General features: G+C 37.0%; 1 protein-coding gene across 5 annotated transcripts in view; it reads left to right on the plus strand.

Moving 5' to 3' along the window:
• Positions 1–23024, plus strand: part of LOC147572004 (uncharacterized) — a 218898-nt gene that overhangs the window by 175506 nt on the left and 20368 nt on the right. For 3 of the 5 annotated variants that reach the window (XM_086695528.1, XM_086695527.1, XM_086695530.1), the window contains one exon: positions 15231–15381. The exons of the other annotated variants lie outside the window; for them this stretch is intronic. Coding sequence is in view for 1 of the 3 variants with exons in the window: in XM_086695530.1 (XP_086551656.1) it covers position 15231 (1 nt within the window). In the remaining 2 variants the exon portion in view is untranslated. The remainder of the gene's footprint in view (positions 1–15230; positions 15382–23024) is intronic. 5 annotated transcript variants of the gene reach the window in all.

Here is a 23024-nt window from a genome sequence, read left to right on the forward strand (position 1 = left end):
ATTGAAGTAAAATATAACTCTTCACCTATTATCCTGGCAGTAATTAACAAAGGTTGATGTGCCAACTCTTGATCAATATGTGAGGATACAAGAACTCTTATGTCCCGTTGGAGGTAGTGTGAACTGGGGCAGCCACCATTCAGAGACCAAGATGGCAATAGTAACCCAAATTAAGTATATGCGTGCATTCTGACCAATCAAAATGACCAATCAAAAAATTTTTTTGATCAATCTACTCATGGATATATAACCTGAATAAATTATTTCATAAGTCCACAAAGAGACATATGTAAATGGAAATGTTATTGCAGCATTGCTGTTGTTGTTAGTAATTGGAAGCAACCTGAGTGTCCATCATAGGGAATGTAGAGAGGTTAAAATGTGGTGGTTGTACCTCATGAGTTACCGTGCAGCAAATAGGAGTAGTGAATTAGCAGTACACATAGCAATGAATGGATCTAATACCAAGCTTGTGAAAAGGAAGGATCAGAACCAAATGTATCATGGAATATCACTTATTTAATTAAAAATATTTTCCCATTAATCAAAGATTGTTTTATAAGAACACAAAGAAGAGAAAGATATGCATTATACACAATAGAATGGCTATCTACTAGAGTGGTGGGTATGGAGGCTAAAAAGTGATAAAATAAGTAATTAAGACAGGGCCTTATATGGGTCAATGGTATTGTATAATAAAATAAGAAGCAACATTAACTCAACCTTGTTCACCTGAGGTCTCAGAACACAAAGTTCAATCAGTAAAAGAATGATCACACCAAATTACTAGGCATTTTTCTGCCACATTTCATTTTTTTTTCCAAAAGACACAATTTAGAACTGAGCTCAGTGTATAAGATGCAACATACATTATTTCCTTATTTGAATACTTAAATAATTTTCCTGTTTCCTTTCCCCCCTTATTCTGTCTCCTTTACTTACTTTTCATCCTCTGTCACCCTTTCCCCTGAAATGTTAGTTTTCCTCAAGATTTTATTCTTATTTCTTACTGTACAAACATTTCCTGACTGTTGGATTCATGTCGATGGCTTCCACAACTCAATCTGTGTCTAGCTCCCACCTTCTCCATGGATATTGATACCCACCTGAATTTTCTATAGGTTCTCTTAAGTTTGGTAGGTCTGGTATTAAACCCATATTCTCTTCTTTGCCCTATAAACTTGATCTTTTAAAATATTATTCCCCCATATCTCAAGCTAAATTGGGAAACATCTTAGACTCCTCTCTCTTCTCCATTCCATATGTCAAATCCTATTTATTGTGCTTCAGAAGTATCTCTAAACCCAGTTCCTTTTCATATCTCTGCAGCCACAGAAAGACACTGATGGGGGTTAAGCACCAAAGTAATATAGGTAGAACTGTTTTAAAAATTATTACCCTGAATGCAGTGAGAGGAATTTATTGAAGAGTTTGTGGTATGGAGATAAGTTTAAAGTTATTAATGAAGTCCAAGAAAGAAATCATGGATGCTTGGACTAAAGTGGTGGCAGTGGTGATGCAGAAAAATAAATTACCTTAGTAGATATTTTGATTCTGGAACAAATAGAACTTGGTGATGGACTTGATATGAGTTGTTGGGAGTGTAGGGAGAGCAAGAAGGGTGGCTATCAGGTGTCTTTTCATTAGCAACTGGATGGATGTTGTGCAATGTTATGAAGAGAAAATAAGGAAGGAGACACAATTTTCCTGGAGGAAACATTGTGATTTCAGTTATGGATATCGCATGGAAGAAACTTTGAGGTGTTTAGAAATAAGTTGCACAAATGTATCTAACTCTCAGAACTGAGGTCTGGGCTGTTGATACAAATTTGAAGGTGGTTAGAATATTAATGCTATTGACGCCATGGTAGTGGATGAGATCACTCAGGAAGAGAGTGGAGTTTAAAGGAAGCCAGGCTAAGGGAAAGTCCCGAGGAACACCCACATCTAATGATTGGAGAGGAGAAGGCGTTTACAGAAAGGACAGAGAATGAGAATACAGAGGAGTTAGAAGAAATGATCTACAGGGTAAAGCCAGAAAAACCTGGGGAAACAATGATTAAAGTCTGTGAGTAAGTCCAGGTATGAAATACTGCTGAAGGGCAGTGAGATGAGAGCTGAAACCAAGCCCATTGGACTGGAGACATGTGAGTCACATGGGTGCAAGAGGTAGCTGCAATTAGAGTTCTGGACCAAGTGGGAGGTGAAGAATTGGCAGAAAGTTTAGACAACATTTAGGAGATTTTGGGATAGGGAAATGTCCAAAGACATATGACAGTAATTGGAAAATTAAGTGAAATCCAAGGAACTTTTTTGTTTCATTTTGTTTTGAAGGTATTTCTACTAGTTTTCATCTTTCTGCATTGTGTGATAATTTTCTACTCATAAGTCAAACTCTGCCAGTAGATTTTGGTTCCTTTGAAAGGAGGGACCTTGTCTTATTTATTTTATTATTCTTATCACTCAGCACCTAAGTGGGGCCACTATATGCAGTGAATAAATAAAATGAATAAAATGAGGCCTGACTTGTAACCAAATACAATTAGTCAGCTAATCACTTTTGCACAAGCTTTTAATTTGAATGAAAACAATTGGGTAACATTGGTTATTATCACATTATATTAACTGATATCACAGTTGTTAGTTGAAAACAACTAGTTTCTTCCTCCAAATACGAAAGGACCTCCTTAAATAATAACAGAGGGGTCCCTGCTTTCACCCCCTGAAAAGAAGTAACTTAAAAAAAAATCTAACAATAGGAACTGTAGGTTCACAAAGAAAAACAAAAAGAAAAATGAAAGCATGTATTTCTGCCTCTAGAAAGGGGTTCTTTAAAAAATGACCACAAAAATTTAAAAAGATAATTATTCATCATTTTATAAAATGTTTGTTTTTTTCAAGATATCCTTGTGGTTTACTATCTCAGTTATATATCTTCCTTGTAATTTTTTTTCCCTTTAAACATCTTTTTTTTTTGTATTTTATGGCACTATGCTAAGATTTTATATACACCCTTTATAGTGTTTTTACATTTATATATACATTACTTTTATGTTTATAATTTTATAGCTTTTTTTAACTTAGTGATTTCTTCATTATATTTAAAAATATGTGATTTAAGCAAGACAAATGTTTCCTGGTTATTGCTAATTGCTATTTTGAATTTAACTTAGCCTATCAACCAACAATTAATTTACTAATTTTATCACTATTATTGCTTCAGTTAAATACTGTAATGGCCTAGGTAGCTTCCTTATTTTAAAACAGCAATTTTCTGGTCATCTTAGGGATGAAATATAGGCTTTGTAATATGTGAAATGGCATTCCCTTCCTAGAAACTTTCTGATTCTTACAAATGAATTCTTCATCACTGAGGTAATTTTCTTACAATAGTCTAAGAAAATAAAGTCAGATTTGTTATTGAGTTATTCTAAATTCTACAATTTTAGCATGCAGAATTTACAACTATTACAAAACAAATTTTTGCTTCATGATCAATCTTGGTGGATGTTTTGTAAAATAGAATTTTTCTCTCAAAATTTCCACCAATAACACTTTTTTTTTAATAACTTGTAAGGACTTTACTCCAGTAGGAAATGTGTTTTCTTTCTTTGACCATCTAAAGTTCTGTTTTCCTCTGCAATGTTTTGTAATCTGGTTTTAATAGATGGCATTATCTTTTTGAGTACAAAGAATGATTAGCTAGGTACCAAATGGTACTATTTTTAACTGTTTCTTTTCTGAGTCTAAAAAGCATTTAAAAGTTTCTCTTAAACCTTATCTGAAATGTGAGTCAATGTAATTTTAGCTTGTAGTTAATATAAAATGACAATAGTTTGCAGCATGCACTGTGTTAGTAAATTTAATTTATCCTGAGAAATTTCCCAAATTTCTCAAGTTCATCTTTAATTCCTCAATTATATGTATGTATGTCTGTATGTGGATGGATGGATGGATGGATGGATGGTTGGATGATAGATAGATAGATAGATAGATAGATAGATAGATAGATAGATACAGTTGACTCTTGAACAACACAGGCTTGAACTACATGGGTCCATTTATATGTGGATTAAAAAAATTTTTTTTTAATGTTTATTTATTTTTGAGGGAGACACAGAGTGTGAGCGGGGAGGAGCAGAGAGAGAGGAAGACACAGAATCTGAAGCAGGATCCAGGCTCTGAGCTGTCAGCACAGACCCTGATACAGGGCTCAAACTCACAAACCGTGAGATCCTGACCTGAGCTGAAGTCGCACGCTTATTGACTGAGCCACCTAGGCACCCCAATATATGTGGATGTGGATTTTTAAAAATAAATATAGTATGGTATTATAAATGTATTTTCTCTTCTTTGTGATTTTCTTTTTTTTTTTTTTTTAATGTTTATTTTTTTTTGAGAAAGAGACAGAGCATGAGCAGGGGAAGGGCAGAGAAAGAAGGAGACACAATTCAAAGCAGGCTCCAGGCTCTGAGCGGTCAGCACAGAGTCTGACGTGGGGCTCAAACTCATGAACTGTGTGATCATGACCTAAGCCGAAGTTGGAAGCTCAACCGGCTGAGCCACCAGGCACCCCTCTTCCTTGTGACTTTTCTTAATAACATTTTCTTTCTCTAACTTACTTGATTATAAGATTATAGTATATATTACATATAATATACAAAATATGTGTTCATTGACTATTTAAGTTATCAATAAGGCTTCTGGTCAACATAGTAGTTAAGTTTTGAGGGAGTCAAAAGTTATGTGTGGAGTTTTGACTTTGCAGAGGGTTGGCACCCCTAACCTCCACGTTGTTCAAGGATCAACTGTAGATAAATAGACAATAAAATGATATGCATAACAAAATTCTGATTACCTTAATCAAGTCATTTATCCAACAACTAGTTATTTATTTAACGCTACTATTTGTTAGGCGTTACTCTACGTGCCACTCACGATGGTGAATGATATGAACAGATATTCTACCTCTTAGGCTTTGTGGATTAATGAAGGGAATAAGGCAATAAACCAGTGAAAAAATAATTGAAATGTAACTTCAGTGACTAATGTCCAAAGAAAGTAAAAAGGAGATATGATAATGATTGACTATTCAATCAGAGAATGATGGCTACCACACTCAGAAAAAAGAAGAAAGAAAGAAAGAAAGAAAGAAAGAAAGAAAGAAAGAAAGAAAGAAAAGTCGCTGTAAAGAAGAGGTTTAAACTCAAACCTGATTGATCAAAGATCCCCAGCCCTGCAAAAACCTAAGGAGAAACAACTTGGACAGAGAAAACAACAAAGTGCCAAGGCCAGCTTGGCTGGATCCTATTTGGGAGGAGAAGTAAGGCCACCAGTGTTGGATAGATACAGGGCTAATTAAGAATATTTTGTCTTCTCGGGGCGCCTGGGTGGCTCAGTCGGTTGAGCTTCCGACTTCAGCTCAGGTCATGGTCTTGCAGTTGGTGAGTTCGAGCCCCGCGTCGGGGCTCTGTGCTACAAACAGCTCAGAGCCTGGAGCCTGCTTCAGATTCTGTATCTCTCTCTCTCTCCCCCTTCCCCTGCTCATCCTCTGCCTCTCTCTGTCTCTCAAAAATAAATAAATGTTAAAAAAAATTAAAAAAATATTTTGTCTTCTCAATTGGAAAACAATTGCAATAAATCACAAACCAGTTAATGAGTAATTATTTATTTCAAACTCACTATGCATTGAACTGATCCGTTAGATGGGTCTAAAAATTGCCCTTTTGCAGTTGACAAAATGGAGTGAAAAGTAGTGAAATTCTTTTAAAAACCAATTATTTTCCAGTATTTCAAACCTACATAAATGGTCAGAGAACCATATCTACTAGACTTAAGAGACTTGACCTGCTCACATTTTGACATTATTTCTTCAGATGCCTCTTAAGAAATAAAATGTTACAGATATACTTGAATCTTCTTCATACACCCTTGCTTGTGCTATTTGCCCCGCCCCTTTCAAAGAGGGAGTTACCACTGTGAAGTTGGCAAGTATCCCTTCTCTTCATATTTTTATAAACCTTCATTTATGGGGAAATTATAGATATAGAAAAGGGAAAAATAAAAAATGTATGGATCTGGGGCACCTGGGTGGCTCAGTCAGTTATGCATCTGACTTCAGCTCAGGACATGACCTCACCGTTCATGAGTTCGAGCTCTGCATGGGGCTCTGTGCTGACAGCTCAGAGCCTGGATCCTGCTTCTGATTCTTTGTTTCCGTCTCTCTCTGCCCCTCCCCCGCTTGTGCTTTGTCTGTCTCTCTCAAAAATTAGTAAAAACATTAAAAAAAGTATGGATCAAAGATTTATCACAAAACATCATCTATTGCCTAAGCAAGGAAAGAACAATGCCAAGACAGAGAAGCACATGTACCCCTGTGATCACTAGTCTCTCCCTTCCCTCCAAAGCGTGTACTATCCTGACTTTAATAACAATTGTTTTCCAAGCAGCTCTTTATAATCTTCTCATCCATACTTTAGCTTTGCCTGTTTGTTTTAAACTTATGTAAATGGATTACTACAGTAGTTAGAGTTTGTGTCTGCATCTTTTTTCAATCATATGTGAGATTCATCCATGTTGTGTGTGTTTTTGCAGTTTATATGCATTGTTGTAAGTTTTTTGTATGTGTATAGCATTGTTTATCCATTCTAATGTTTATGGATGTTTGAATTGTTTGCAGTTTTTTGACTATCACAAACAATGCTGCTATAAATATTCTCAGAGCCTATCTCCTGATGCTTATGTGTTGTCATTTTTATTGGGTGTATACTTAGGACTGGAATTATTGAATCATGGGATATGTGTACCTTGACCCTTAGCAGAAGAAAATTCTGAACTGTTTTTCAAAGTGTTTGTACAAATTTATAATCCCACCAATGTGAGAGTTTTTCTAAAGTTCCTCATCTTGATCTACACTTAGTATTTTAATTTTTCAATTTTAGCCATTCTGGTGCATGTATAGCATATTATCTCTCTGTGGTTTTAACTTGTATTTCTCTGTGACTAATGATATTAAAGGCATTATCATATGCTTACTGACCATTTGGACTGACCATTTGGATATCCTCTTTTAAAAATGTTGAGCTAATTTTTGATGGTTAATAAGTAATTAATGATGGTTAATATTTAAACTGAGTTCTCTTTTTTTTTCTTATTAATGTGTAGGTTTTTTCATATATTCTAGTACAAACCTCTATAAGTTACATATGTACTGAAATAATTTTCTTCTACTCAGTAGTTTGTCTTTTTACTTTTTTAGTAGTGTCTCTTGATGTAGTCCAAATTATTCATCTTTCTCTTTCTGGCTATGCTTTTATATTCTGGTTAAGAAGCGTTTTCTTACCCAAAATTATGAAGACATTCTCCTATATTACCTTCTATAAATTTTATTGTTCTTTCTTTCATATATAAACCTACAACCTACCTGGAATTGATTTTTAAAAAATTTTTGTGATCAGTGTGAGGTAGATGTAAAGTTTCATTTATATTGGGTACTGATAGCCCATTGTCCTAGCATCATACAGTGAAAAGATTTTTTCCACTGCTCTGAAGTATCACCTTTAGTGTAAACCAAATGTCTGAGATGGGGGGTCAGTTTGTGTGCTATTTACTCTATCCTATTGGACTGTTCTTATTCTCATATTACACTATCTTATTAAAGGCTTATAATAAAGTTTCTGATATTTGGTAAGACAAATCTTCTCTCCTTGTTCTTCTTTCTAAGATTGTCATGATAGTTCTTATTTTATGCACATGCACACACACTGAGATTCTGATTGGAATTTCATGAAATCTATTGACACATTTGGGGGCATTTGACATCTTTGTGAGTTTTAAAATTCACAAACATAGTATATTGTTTGATATATTTAGGCCTTCTTTAAAATTAAAGGATCCCTAAATATCCCATTATTATTTTAGAATTTTCTACATAGAAGTCTTTTGCATTTTTTAAATGTTTATTTTTTTTATTTTTGAGAGAGAGAGAGAGAGAGAGAGCGAGCATGCACACAAGTGAGGGATGGACAGAGAAAGAGGGAGACACAGTATCTGAAGCAGGCTCCAGGTTCTGAGCTGTCACAGAGCCCGACGTGGGACTGGAACTCATGAACCGCGAGATCATGACCTGAGCCAAAGTAGGATGCTTAAATTAGTGAGCCACTCGGGTGCCCCATCTTTTGAAATTTTTGTTAGATTTCTAGGTATTTGATAATTTTGATGCTATTAGAAATGGTTCTTTTAAAAAAGTTTATTTTCTAACTATTTTTTACTGGTATATAGAAATGTAATTGATATTGTTGACCTTGTATCTAGAAATCTTGGTATCTCTGCTTATTAATTTTAATAATTTTATAGAATCTTTTGGATTTTCTTTGCATTTAATCATATGATTGACAAATAATATTGATGTATTTCCTTCATTTCTAATCTTTGTTGGAGGTGGTCAGATCAGGCATTTTTGTATATTCTTGATCTCAGAGAGGAAGTTTGTAACATTTCATCATTAGTATAATATATTTCTATTGATATAGGTTTACTAGAGAAATATCTCAGTTTTTTCTTCATATGCCTTTATTTCACTTTCATTCTGAAGAATATTTTTAATGGATATAGATTTCTAGGTTGAGAAGGCATTTTTGGCCATTTTCACTTATAAATATCATTCAATTGCCTTCTGGACTCTATTGTTTTTATTGAAAGTTTCACTATTATTCCTTTGAGGGTAATATCTTTATCACCCTCTTTCCCCAACCCTAGCTACTTTTAAGATCTTTTAACTTATATTTTCAACATTTATACTTTTATGTAATTAAGTGGAGATTTCTTTTCATTCATTCTGCTTGGGATTTATAGGACTTCTTTGATCTTGGGATTTATAGGAACTTTTTTGAATGTTCTATTTCAAGTACGTACTAGTGTTTTTCTCTTTTTTTCCCCCTCCTTTCTTTCTGGGACTCCGGTTACATGTATTTTAGGCTATATTACTGTTTTTCTCTCTGCCCTCCCCTTTCTATTCTCTATCTTCTTTTTTTTTTTTTTCTACCTCTATTCCTGAGAATCCAATAGTTGTAGTCTTTGTTCTTCTCTTTCTACTGCCTGTTTCCGCTGCTTTTCATTCATGCAATTTTGTTCCCTTGGGTATTTGGTTATGTTTGATTATATAATAAATATTGTATTTGCAAAATTGTTTGTAAATGTTATCTTCATCCAGAGAGTATTTATGTTTGCATTTACTAAGTGCCTCAGGGACACTAACTATCCCCATTCTACTTTAAAAATCTCCAGGATTGACAGGATTCAGAGAGCTGCAATTCCTATAAGAACCTGTCTATTCGCAGTTTACCCATGCTCTAAGGGTAGACTCAGAGGATCCAGTCCAAAGCTACAGAGATCTACCAGCCTTCTCCCTGCTCCCTGCTGGTGATTCTTGGCCCGTAGCACCGCAACTTTGTTAAAAGTAGTCCACAGTTTCCCTGCCACTCTGCAGCACCTTCTACAATCAGCTGATGCCCTTGAGGGTACAGAGCCTAAAATCTGTGACATCTTTGATCTTACTTGTCTTTTGATTCTTGGTCCAGTATTTTTTTTTGGTATTTTCTTATCTTCCTTATGACAATGCATTTATTAAAAGTTCTTTTTCTTTCTTTCTAGTATTTCTAGTTTTCCCTAGTGGGATGATTGATCTGAAAGTTCTGTCTATGCAGTGTTTCTACTGTGTCCTTAAGTGTTCAGAAACTTGGGTTTCTATTACTCACCATAACCTAATCAAGAAATTTGGGATATATCATTGAAAAACTGCTTCTCTGCCATTTGTAGAATTTGCAGTCTGGTTTAATTATTGAACATATATTGTTGAATCATATGAAATATTACAAGGTGTTAAGTGTCACAGAAAAATAAATGAACATAAAGGATTAGAAAAAAGTGACCACTGCTTTAAAAATGACTGTTCTGTGAATTTCATAATAATCTTGGGATATAGGAGAACATTCATAGATATAAACGGATGCCCAGAGATTATAAGTGCTTTAACTAAAGTCACAGATTTAGGGTTTAATTAGAAACTGGCAAGAATTAGAACCCAAGTCTTCTTCTGTCTTTAACATTTCTTTGCCTCCTCTGACTTTGAAGATAATTACTGTGCATGCTATATATCTTGCATATAAAATACTTTTTTTCCCTTGAAAATATGATCATGTCACTGTAATATAGGAACTGGAAAATTGTCACAATGCTATTAATAAATATTGAACTTGAGGCACAATCAGGTTGAAGATTAGGCCCATTTTGTGAGAGGAGGTGGAAAAAGGAAGACATCGCTTCAAATCCCAGCTTTGCCACTCATTAGCTACATGGCCTTGGAAAAGTTGACTAAATTCTCCAAACGTGGATTTTCTTATGTATAGAATAATACCACCTGCCTCAACAGGTGGATGTATGAATTAGAGGAATTACATTAAATAATACATGAAAATCACTCCTGTGTAATAATGAATTTGGCCTTTATTCCTGTTTTCAGAGAGGTAGGCTCTAAACTGCAATTTTTCTAGTACTAGGAGTATTTCTTATTCCTGGTAGACCATGATAAGTTATGCTAACAAAATTGGTGGGGCCTTAGATATTTAAACCTAATGAGATTACTCAGGATGGGGGCTGGTCATACCAGATAGACTAACCCCATGATCAAAGGGTTGATGCTTTGAGCCATGTGATATTAGCCTGACCACCCCAAGGAGGACACAGAAGCTGGAGACTGAATTCAACCTCATGGCCAACCATTCCATGAGTCATGCCAACACAATGAAACCCCAACAAAGACACTGGATTCTGGGTTTGGGTGAGCTTCTCTGTTTTTTCTATTGTACGGTATAGTGCTTTTGGTGTTATCATACAATGATGTGCCTGGAGGGTGATGTGTCCTGACTCTAAGGAAAGAAGACAATGGAAGCTTTGCATTTAAGATTCAGACTTCTCCCTATGCTTCTCTCCCTTTGGCTGATTCTGGTTTTTATCCTTTCACTGCAGTGAAACTGTAATTTGAAACATAGTGCTCTCCTCAGTTCAATGAGTTATTCTAGCAGATTAGTGAACCTGAGAGTGTAGTGGAAACACCTGAATTTGTAACCATCTGGTCAGACCTCTGAGGACCTCTGTTGCCATCTGGGGAGCTCTGAACTTGTGCTAGTGTCTGAAGCAAAGGTAGTATTGTGTAAGACTGTCCCGTCAACCTATAAAGTTAGGCCTAACTCTGCGTAGTTGGTATCAGAATTTATCATAATTACGTAGCATAGCATTCAGCAAATAATAGGTGTTAATTAATACTCATCATTTGTAGTCAGAAATGTGATTCTTATATTCTTTTTTTTTAATTTTAAAGTTTATTTATTTATTTTGAGAGAGACAGAGAGAGAGGAGAGCAGAGAAGGGGTAGAGAGAGAAGGGAGAGAGAGAATCCCAAGGAGACTCCGTGACGTCAGCGCAGAGCCTGATGCAGGGCTCGATCCCATGAGCCTTGAGATCATAACCTCAAGAGTTGGACGCTTCACCAACTGAGCCATCCGGGTGCCCCTGATTCTTATATTTTCAATATAAGTATAGATGCTCCATCACTGCCAGATATAGGGCATTTAAGTTTATCAATACATAAAGTTAGTGAATAATTAATGAATTTGTTGAAGATAATTTCCTCACCATCAAAATGTATAATCACTGAGTATTTTTATTTCTGTTCTCTTAGGTGGTTTGGCTGACTGAAGTTTGAAAACTAATGTTTCATTATGTGGTAGCATATTGGTAACAAGAGTAATTCTCCTTGGATTACCTTCTTATAATCTATATTTTAAGAGTCTCTATTTAAATTCACTCTAAGTTCTCACCATTCACTGAGAGCCTTCTCTGTGTTAAGCATAGAGCTTAGACAGAAATACAAAGTCAAATAAGATAAGATCTCTTTACTCCAATGCTCATCTAGTGGGAGAGGCAGGCATATTAATTAACAACTCTAATAAGGTAGACTGTAATAAGTGTTTTAACACCGTCACAAGCACAATGCTATGGGAGTATTGGGGAAGAAAATATTAATGTCAGATATTAAACTCTATTATCATAGGCTTAGATTCTTGACATAAAGCGAATGTTACATGTGAAATTCCTCTGTAAATTGCTATTGAGAGTTTCTATCTTTGACAATTGTGCCAAGCACATGGCACATATCATGGATTCTCAATCTGTTGTTCTCAGATAGCCTGTGGTCCTAAAAAATCTTTTCCTCTGATTTATTTTCTGTTCCTTTGAAAAACCATTGTAGAAATATCTTTATTTATTGCAAATGATATTTTACAAGTATTATTTTACTCTGAAGAATCATATAAGAATCATGCAATGGATACTAGTTGTCATTTCATGATTTGAGTCTGAAATAGTTCTTTATTGATGAAAGGTAAACATATTTGACCTTGCCATTATAATTAGGGAATCTGTCTTTGTTTACAACAGACTGGTTTAACATGGAATATGTCAAACTTGGAGGGGAGGTGTGACCCAAACCTGACCCAAACGTGCTTCCAGTATGGCCATGTTCTTGGAAATGTTCTTGCAAATAGGAAAAGGAAGCAGCAAAGCTAGAAAAATGAGTTAAGCTGACCATCCTGAAAATACACTTGAGGATGCTAATCAATTTCATGAAACTACTGGCAATTCACTGCATCCAAGCATGAGACTTAGAATGTGATACATCAGGCCTTCTATAGTTTGACACCACCCTACATCTCCAGCCTCATATTTCAGAAACTGCTTGGTTTCTCTACTCTGTAGTTCTGGTTTTTCCAGAAGGGAAGAGATGTTTTCAAGAGTTTTATCTCTGCCTATGCTATCTGCAGTCTCTGTCTAGATTGCCCTTTGAATATTAGTCTGTCTGATGAACACCTATCCATGTTACAAGACATAGATGATGCTGAGTTCATTTATGAAATCTTTCTGGTCACATTTTAGAATGAATTCTGTAGTTAACAGTTTATAAAATGGCTACCAGACATGGTACCCACGTCTAAGTATTCACACTCTTCTGTAATCACCATCCCTTGAAGCTGGAGTAATGACTTACTTCCAATGAATAGAATATAGCAAAAGTATTGGGGTAGTATTTCTGAGATTAAGCTATATGAGACTGTGACTCCCCTATACTTCTGATTTTACCCCTAGCAGTTTCTCCACTAGACCTACCACAAAAGAAAGCCTGGTTCACATATGCTATACTATTTCAGTTTCTTCAGACTTTGCTTGCACTAAGCCATTACTAGAATGGGAAAAGGTTTTCAGTTTCTTTTGTTCTCAAATTATGCTTTGTTGCATTCCAAAGCTGTTGGTTATTTTATGGTTCTCCGGTTCTCAGATCATTCAGACATCCTTGTGTTTATCCTTGAGTTCCTCGTACAAGACTAATATGCTAGACTTATGGCTTTTGATGGCTTGTCTCCATCTACTTGTATTTCAACAAGGGATATCTTGTCACTAGGTTTTCTTGTAACTATCTCATCCAAAGGTTTTTGATATTGCTATCTATTTGCTTTGGAGTCTCAGCAGGTCCAAAAATTATGAAGTTTTCATTGCTACCAGCAATCCAGAATTCTCTACTGTTTTTACATTTTGATATAAGCATCTAAACTTTATTCTAGGGGACCAAATTCTTCTTTGTTCTGAGTCTATGTGCTTCTGAAGGTGTCGCCTCAATCCCCTTTCGCCAGGGCTAGGTATATATGTCAAACCTGGCCAATTAAAAAAAAATCACATAATAATGATTTATTCAAGAAAAATAAGTGATCCAAAAGGACTAGGACTTTTGTTTGAACTATTGAAAAACAGATGCATTCTATTTTTGACAAAATTTTAACTGGTTGACAAGCACATGAGACCCACAAATGATGCCAGCTCAGAGTAGCACAAAACCAAGAGACAAAGAGAGACCAACTTCTGGCAAAGTTATTGGGAACTGTTGATTAGGCTATGCCTGAAAAAAAATTATACACCTTAGATTTTTCAGTTAATCAAGCCAATATGTATCTTCAATAAGTAAATTTAAGTGTGAAAAAATTATATAAAGAATAGTCAGGAGAAGTCCATGCAGAAGTAGAGTTGAGTTCACTTATACAGAAGTGGCAGAATCCAGTTGAAGGAGAGCAGCAAATAGGGGCTTTCATGTTGAAGAGGCCATAATAGAGAGAATATGTAATGTATTTTCCAATGCAGGACATTCTTTTTTTATTAAAAAAATTTTTTTTTCAACGTTTATTTATTTTTGGGACAGAGAGAGACAGAGCATGAACGGGGGAGGGGCAGAGAGAGAGGGAGACACAGAATCGGAAACAGGCTCCAGGCTCTGAGCCATCAGCCCAGAGCCCGACGCGGGGCTCGAACTCCCGGACCGCGAGATCGTGACCTGGCTGAAGTCGGACGCCCAACCGACTGCGCCACCCAGGCGCCCCAGGACATTCTTAAGAGTTTAAGGGGTGCTATTAATAAATACTTGGGATCAACAGGAAAAAATGGGACTGTCCCAGGCAAACAAAGACACATGACCCTAGCGATGAGAAGATGATGTCGGCAAAGGCATGGAGGCAGAAATGAATCTGCAGAACTCAACGTACAGGGACTAGTGGAGTCCAGCTGTTGCACAGGTGACATCATTATTAACTAAATTTCTGATGAACATGTTTATGGGCAGATAGCAAAGGGCCTTGACTTCCAGGGTAAGAAATTATAGTTCTCGTAGGCATTACTCTATCTATTGGATGAAAGACAGATTAGAAGCAGGAGAAATGACTGAGAAGTCTGCTTGCTTGATTGGGACTGAGTGAAAAAACAAAGAAATCCAGTGTCCCCTCTAGTTATCATCAGTTAGGTTGGTGGAGCCTAGGGGATGCTCCCCAGTGATGCTTCCAGTTTCCAGGAGAAACTTCCAGCTCCCAGGAGATGCTTCCGGTTTCCAGATATTCTGTTGATGGCTCAAAAACAATAGGGGTTAATGGAAGGATCCCTGATGCTGTTATCACCCAGCTATCGTACCTTGGGCAAATGACTTGATCTCTTTGTGTTTTACCTAATGGTAGTAATAGTTCATACTTACTGGGTCGTATTGTGATCCAGCCTCGGGGTTACCTTTACTTTCATGGGCTCACTTAATTATGCCAAAAACCCTATAAAGTTGCTTTTCCTATTTATTCATTTTATTTCAGATGGGGAAAGAGAGGCTTATAGAGATAAGATGTGATGTGTTCAACACACAGCTCCTGAGGAAAAGTCAGACTCAGAATCTAAATCTCCTTGACCTCCAAGTCTGTGCTTCTAACCATGTTGTCATGTGACTTTATCTTCATCTATAGAAAGGTGGGTATTAAAGTCCTGCACAACCCAGTTAACTGTACTCTTGTGAAGCTCGGTGAGATAATAAATAATCAACACAGTGTTTCAAACCTAGGACATCCATCCCAGCACACAAGACTGCAGCTTATTGAGGTTAGCCCTCAAAGTACTGACCACGGATTTCCACACTACCATTCTTCCACTTGTCCTAGGGACCCCTCTTTGGGTTTATGGATGTTCTGGGATATGGGTTTGGAGATGTGCTAAGTATCTTATAAAGTTATCCTTCCTGATGGTCAGTTGTTGATAAATCTGTCTATACTTCAATAGTACCTTTACTGTGGTCCTTAGCTGAGTTCATTCACTGTTTTTCCTTGAGCCAAGGCATTTCTTTCTCCTCAGGTTCCCAGAGTCCCATCTGATCATCAAAGTAACCTGTTCCTCCTCTCTAATTCCTTCACTAGACTCTCTATTTTATCACATGAATCCTCCTCCTGACCAACACCCCCTATTTTCATTTGCTTTCATAAAGACTTTGATGGTCCATTAAACTCAGAGTTAGAATTAGTATCAAACCAAAAACTAGTCTCATTTCTTTGAAGTCAAGGAAATCTCAAACTTCAAACACTCTTAGGAAGTGTGGAGAAGTAAGTGCATGGAAGAAAAGAAAGATGAGCGAAACAGTCGTTTCTATAATAAATCAGGTTGAATGCTCATATCCTGTCACATATGTGAAAGTGCTTGGAAAACTGAAAAATGATCCAGAAATGCAAAGGAATGTATAAACTGAATCCCCTCAAGACTGGGTGAATGTTACTCAAATACTCTGATTTAGTGATATTTTCTAAGATTCTTCATCAACATAAGTCACAGGAATTACATTATGTAAGCAACAGGCACACACACTTGTGATTAATTAGAAGAGCCCTTAATAATACTGTATAATTCTGCAGGTGAGCATATTGGTTAACAAATATACAAAGTAAAACAATACTCTGTGGTACATCAAAATTTATACACATTAAACCTTTATCAACTTATTTAGAAACTAACTCATATGATAATGGCCCAAATAGCATTAGACAGTTTCACTGCATTTTTTTTTTGAGTGAGAATAAAGTGCTATCTTTAAAAGAAAAAAAGTTGAACTGAAAAGATATTGAAAACAAAATATCCATTTTTGCTGCAGATGTTAAAAATGGAATAATCAAATATAAAATGAAATAAATATTCATGAGTCATGATTCATCTCCCTCACTTGATAGGAAACTGATATGTCTCTATGGTAACAGTGAAACTGCCATCCGGGAATGAGCACTTCTGTGTGTGTGTGTGTGTGTGTGTGTGTGTGTGTGTGTGTGTTTTCATGAACATATAATTTCAGAAGCACGTGATTAGGAAGAAGGAAGAAGCTAAAATGAACTGTCACTAGGATCAGTTGAGGTAAAGGAAAACAATGGGACCAAAGAAAAATCTAAGTGGAGAGATGAAGAAACAATTGGGAAGTGATTAAAAAGAAAACAAACAAACAAAAAAGCATTTAAACAAAAAGAAAAGAAGACTTCATCCAAGGACAGGAGTTAGAATTCTCCATTGTGAAAAATGAGGGTTTTCTTTCAAGTCTCTGAAGTCGAGCAGGAAGGTATAAGAACAGTGGTTGAATCGTTCAGGGTCACAGAACCAGCAGCAGATGTTTAACTCTGTCTCATGATACTAGAGAAGAATTTCACTGTTGCAGGGTTGCTGATTTGGGTTAGGAGAGGAGAAACAATGGGGTGAAACAATTGGATTTGGATAGGTTAGTAGGTTCCACCCAGAGATTCCAGCTAGTAGGGTAAAGACAAAGAGGTGTTTCTCATACTTCAAGTCTCTGAGTTAGTGTTGGGAAAATAGGGGTATGGCAGGCTTTGGAATCACTAGGCAATGCAGGAGCACTCCCCATGTCTTATAGGAGGGAACCCAGGAGAGGTGATGCAGCAGGGACTCTAACAGCTGAGGGCAGATAATTGGAGCCCTTATGGAAGAGCAGGATTGGGTTCTTCTTCTGTGCTAATCTTCCAACATCTTCAGATTTAAGGAACTGCCCACATCCTTTCACTGGAAGAATCCTCTACTGGAGGGATGAGGAACTTGAGAAGATCCATCCAAATTTTCCAGGGACTTAAGTCTCTGCTGATATTTTTGTTATTACCGATACTCCTAGTCCTAAAAGAATCAGGCAGGAGACCATGTTGTAGAGATGTTGATTCCAAAGTTGATGTCCTGTTTTCTTTCCCTTACATCACAAGCAAAGTGAAGAACATTGTCCTAAGGTGTGTTGGTGTCTCAAGATCTGAATAGTTTTGCCTATTTCTTCCTTCATAAAAAAATAAATACGTAAAATATTACCTTGGGGCACCTGGGTGGCTCATTCGGTTAAGCATCTGACTCTTGGTTTCAGCTCAGGACATGATCTCATGGTAGTGAGATTGAGCCCTTCCAGGCTCACAGTGGGCATGGAGCCTGCTTGGGATTCTCTCTCCCCTTCTCTCTCAGCCCTCCCCTGCTCATACTCATGTGCTTGGTCTCTCTCTCTCTCTCTCAAAAATAAGCAAATAAATAAATAAAAATAAGACAAAACATTACCAGAGGAAGGATTCCTGAATGATTTGGTAGTCTCTTATTAGGCAAATTTAAATTTTTATTGAATTATTACCTCTATGTTACTTCAAAATGAAATAATGCTGGAAAGTGTATAAGAAATTACTATTTGGAAATGTATGTTTTCACTTCATCCTCCTTTTTCACTTCAGCACTATCATATTCTATTGTTCTTGGTTCCTCCATTCCAGAGTCCCTAAGGATCAGTTTCTCAGAGACTAAACATCTGGTTTTCTGGAAAAGTTACAAAGAGCCATTAACTTGGCTGTGCAGGACGAGGTTGAGGGAATAGGAAGAAGGATGTCTGATTATTCCATATACAGATTTTTTTCAACTAATTTCCAGCTCCATCCCTCACTATGGCCAGTCAATATGCCTAGTGTCTCAAGTTCCAAATCTCCAGTAATCTGTAGGGGAAAACCTGCTTTTTAGTATTGGCTCCAGCTGTAAAGGCCTAGGTTTCAATTTCCTTTTACCCACTAGGTTAGCTGCCATCCCACTATTTCCTTTCTGCATGTTAACATTTGTTGACATTTTTTCACTTTCATTCCCGCTCATTTTCTCTTTGTCGTTAGGATTTATACTTTTTTTTAAAATACAGTATTTATATTTTAATATTATTTCCATTGAGAGCAGAGGTAAACACAATTTTCCATGTTTGAGTAGAAGCCTTAAACTGATGAGCTACCTACCTGTAATGTGGAGAAATATTTAGGAAACTATTTGATGGATTTCTTGTCTCTAAGTCCCTCTGAATTACGTAGCAGGCAGCGTACATGTCTCATTTTTCCATTACAGTCATTCCTTAGTACCTAGACTTTGTGGCTAATCTTTTCCCTCACCTGGAGAGATAGGAAGAAGGACGTCAGAAAGCTTGGATGAGGTCTTTCTCTTGAGCTCTAGAGCCAGGTATATCCAACTGCCTTCCAGTCCTCTCCACTTGGAATTCCCAGAGACAACTCAAAACTAAAATATTCCAGCTTGACTTAGCCCCATCCTATCCAGCACCCAACCTCTTCTCTTGCTTTATTGGCTACCTCAGCAAATGGTATCACTCTCTACCCACTTTTCAAAGACAGGTACCTAGAACTCATCCTCATATCTTTACTGTTTCACTCCCCTCCTCGGCATGCAAATGATTGCTAACTTCTTCTATCAATCTACTCCCCCAGTGTGGCTCACCTGTTTCCTCTGTGTTTTTTGACTCTACCTTTCCAGCCTCCTTCATGTCATACTTACATTCCAGCAACAGCTTTCTCCGAGCTAGTCACTGTCTTTATGTCTTTCCCATTCCAGTTGGTTATCTACACTGAACTCAGAGTGCTTTCTAAAGCATAAGTTGGATTTTTTTAATCTCCTTATTTGAAACACTATAATGCCTCTCCACTGTGCTCAAAATAAAGTACAAATTTCATGTCATGATCTAGTCCCCTTTTATCAAGTGCCTAGCCTTACCTTTTGACACTTTTCCTCATTTTACTATAGAGCCCTTCTTTTAGTTTCCTGAATGTGCCACACTCTCTTTCACTGCTGGGATTTTAACATGCATTTTTCTTTTCTTCCTGGGACATCATTTTTTTCCCCCTTTCCTGCATAATCCAGGGAGCAATTGTTGAGTTAGCTGTTACATAACTCTTACGTAACCTTCAAGACTACATTTAGAGGTCATTTACCCCTCAGATGATTCTCTGATATCCCTCCATGAAAAAGTAGTTATTCTTCCCATGTATTTCATTAACTTTCTGTTTATTTATTTCAGCATTTATCATTTTGTATTGAGTCTCTCCCACTAGACGGTAAATTATTTCAAGGCAGGGACTGTATCTTGTTTTCTATCGTAGCTCTGATACCACCATTTTTAGCATTGTAGTAGAGCCATATAAATGCATATTAAATGGATTAATGAAATAACATAAGAACCTCGTTCAGTGGCATCCACTTTGTTACTGGTCTTGTTCTGATCATATATTCCAGTCCTGTTACCTGTCTGTCTTTCTTCCTCTCTCCCTCTCTCTAGTTCTAGTTCTAATCTACTCTCAGATTCAAGCTTCATTCTCTGGTCTGGGTTCTTATCAAACCTCAGGACCAGGATCTGTGTGCTTGCTGAGATTTCGATTATATATTCACTATTAAGCAGTATTTATTAAACATCTATAGTGAGTTAGGTATAGAGCTCATTCGAAGATACAGCAGAGAATAAGATTGGCTTAATCTCCACATTCACAGAATAAAGATTCTAACTGGAGAGTATTGGAGGCAGTATTGGAGGCAGTTGGAGGCAGTATTGGAGTAACTTGCCTTTTAGTTTCACAGATCCATAGGTGGACAGAAATAGTGTCTCAGAAGCTGCACTTCATGAATTATACCTAGGATTGTCATCCTCCTTGGACCTGATTTAGATGAGGAGATGTTGGCCTTTGAACTGACATTATGTTAGGATGCCATGATAGGATGCTATAATAGGAACCTTGGTAGGGAGATGAATGTATTTTGCATGTGGAATGGATATAAATCATTGGGAACCAAAGGACAGACTATGGAAGACAGACTTTAAGATGGCACCCATTATTCCCACCTCCTGGTGTTCACATCCTTTTATAATTACCTCCACTTGAGTGTAAGTAGGACCTGTGACTTGCTTCTAGCCAATGGAATATGAAAAGGTGATAGGATGGTACTCCTGTGATCATGTTATGAAAAAGTCCATCTTACTAGCAGACTTATTTTAGAGACTTCCTCCCTTGCTGAATTTGGAAGATGGAAGGGGCCATGTTAGGAGGCTCACATGGCAAGGAATCGTCTCTAGGTGACAGCAAGAAGTTGCGACTCATTCAGTCTTACAGTCACAAGGAAATGAATTCTGCCAACAGCCTAAGTGAACTTGGAAGTGAAACCAAATCAAGCCTCCAGATGTAACCCCAGTCCCGGCTGACGTGCTTAATTGCAGCCTAGCAGATGATGGAGCTAAGCCTGCCTGGACTACTAACTCACAGAAACTGTGAGATAACAACTGTGTGTTGTTTGCAGTTGCTAAGTTTGTTCTGCAGCAACAGAAAACTAACACGGGGAGAAAGATAACAAGCAAGTAAACATAAAGAGTGTGAATTGGGTTAACACATGAAGGAAACAAATAAGGTGATATTATAGAAGATTTAGACTGTGGCTACTTTAAATGGAACATGGCTACTTTAAATGGAACAATCAGGAAGGGTGTCTCTTGAGGAGATGTTATGTTGACAGAGGGGAGCTAGAAATCTTGGGATGGAATAGAGGATGACATGTCAGCAGAGAGAATTTTTGATGCAAATGCTCTGAAATAGGAAACAATTTGACACATTGGAGGAATCAGAGGTCACTGTATAAGAAAGAAGGAGAGTGGTAGCCCCAGTGTGTAGATTTTTGGACCAAGTACTAAGGAATTCTGACTTCATTTGTAGTGCACTGGGAAGTCTGTGAGGACTGTTAGCAGAAGAGTGACAAGATTTACCCTCTATCTACCCTGTGAAGAATGGATTAAATTGCGGGCCTTAGGATAGGGCAAAGATGAAAGTGATATAGTCATTTAGGAAGCTATTGTCGATGAGGATTGATCATGACTTGGATGGAGGGGGTAGAAGAAGAGATACATATGGCTCAGGGGTCAAGGTAAACACAGTCTCTTCATCACGTATGTAAGGCCTTTCCTGGTCCGGCTCCCAATTACCTCTCCACCTTCCACTCTCTTCCCTTAGTGAACTTCTGTCCCTGCACACTGAATTTCTGCCAAGTTCTTGATGTCATCTATCTCTGAAGTCTACAAGGCCTGACTGAAGCTCTCTGTTTTTACAGTGCCCTTCATTTCATACTTTCCCTCTGGGCAGCTCTCAGGCCCTTGGGTATCTACTATGTCTATCTGTCCATCCTGATGCTTCTTAAAGCTCAAGCTTGCTGAAATAACAATGAAGGAAAAATATTAAAAGAAGCAAGGAAAACTAAAAAACATCTTGTAAAACATTATTCCAGTAAAATTGACATTCAAGTCATTTTTTTTGGATTTGTCAATTTCTCTGTTATTTTGACCCCTTCTCCAGTTGTGGTGAATTCTGAATATTCCTATTTATCATGTTTAGGAAGAAGCAAGAGAAAGTGGAACAGCCTGTGTACCAAAACAAAGAGGGGAAAAGCCCTGTAATTGATCACATTTACATTCCTAGAAAGAACACATTTGCAATTTAACCTGCCCTCTGGAACATGAGAAAGGAAAAGAATAAACAACTCACTGATGTACATCTACAAAGGCTATTTTGTTTCTCATTTTGTTCAGCATATTTCAGGGCTTCTGAGGGGTGGATATAAACTAACATGGGGTGAGTAACCGTATTTAACCAGATAACAATTTTTATCTGAATTAGACATTAATGTGGCCCCGTTTAAAGAAAAACAACACGTTTCTATCCATATTTTTAATCCACTTGATTTTATTTGAAATAATACAAGAAATTTTTCTAAAAATTTTTTTTTTAAGTATTGAATTTCACAGATGGTTGTACCCAGTCATTGTGAGGCAGTTATTATGTTGTGGTGATCTGGAAATGTTTTCACTTGTCAGAATGTTCCAGACTCTTAATCATGGTACTTAAAGCCCTCCCCCTTGGGTCGAACCTAACTATCCAGACCCTTGGGCCTCTATTCCCATTCTTGCCTAATCCCTGGAAACTTGCAACACCAGACCACTGATTATTTATTCCCTCTTATGTACCATCCCTTTTCATGCTTATAATTTACCTAATCTTATTTAAAATGCAAATTATAATTTAGTGGATCTGGAGAAAAGCCAGAGACTCTATGCTGCTAACATCTCTGGTAATGCTGATGCTGCTGGTTTGTGTGAGATTTTCCAGGAGCAAGGATTAGGTAGTCTAACAATTTTATTTCTGATCATGCCGTCCAACCTTGCAGATTCCTTCTACATGGACACTCTAGCCATGACACAACTCCAACTCATTCTCCTATCTTCAGGCCAAATCTTACCTCCTTATCCTTACGTG

This window comes from Puma concolor, chromosome F2, assembly GCF_028749965.1.
Source record: "Puma concolor isolate L17-30 chromosome F2, mPumCon1.1.hap2, whole genome shotgun sequence".
In the NCBI taxonomy this organism is placed as follows: domain Eukaryota; kingdom Metazoa; phylum Chordata; class Mammalia; order Carnivora; family Felidae; genus Puma; species Puma concolor.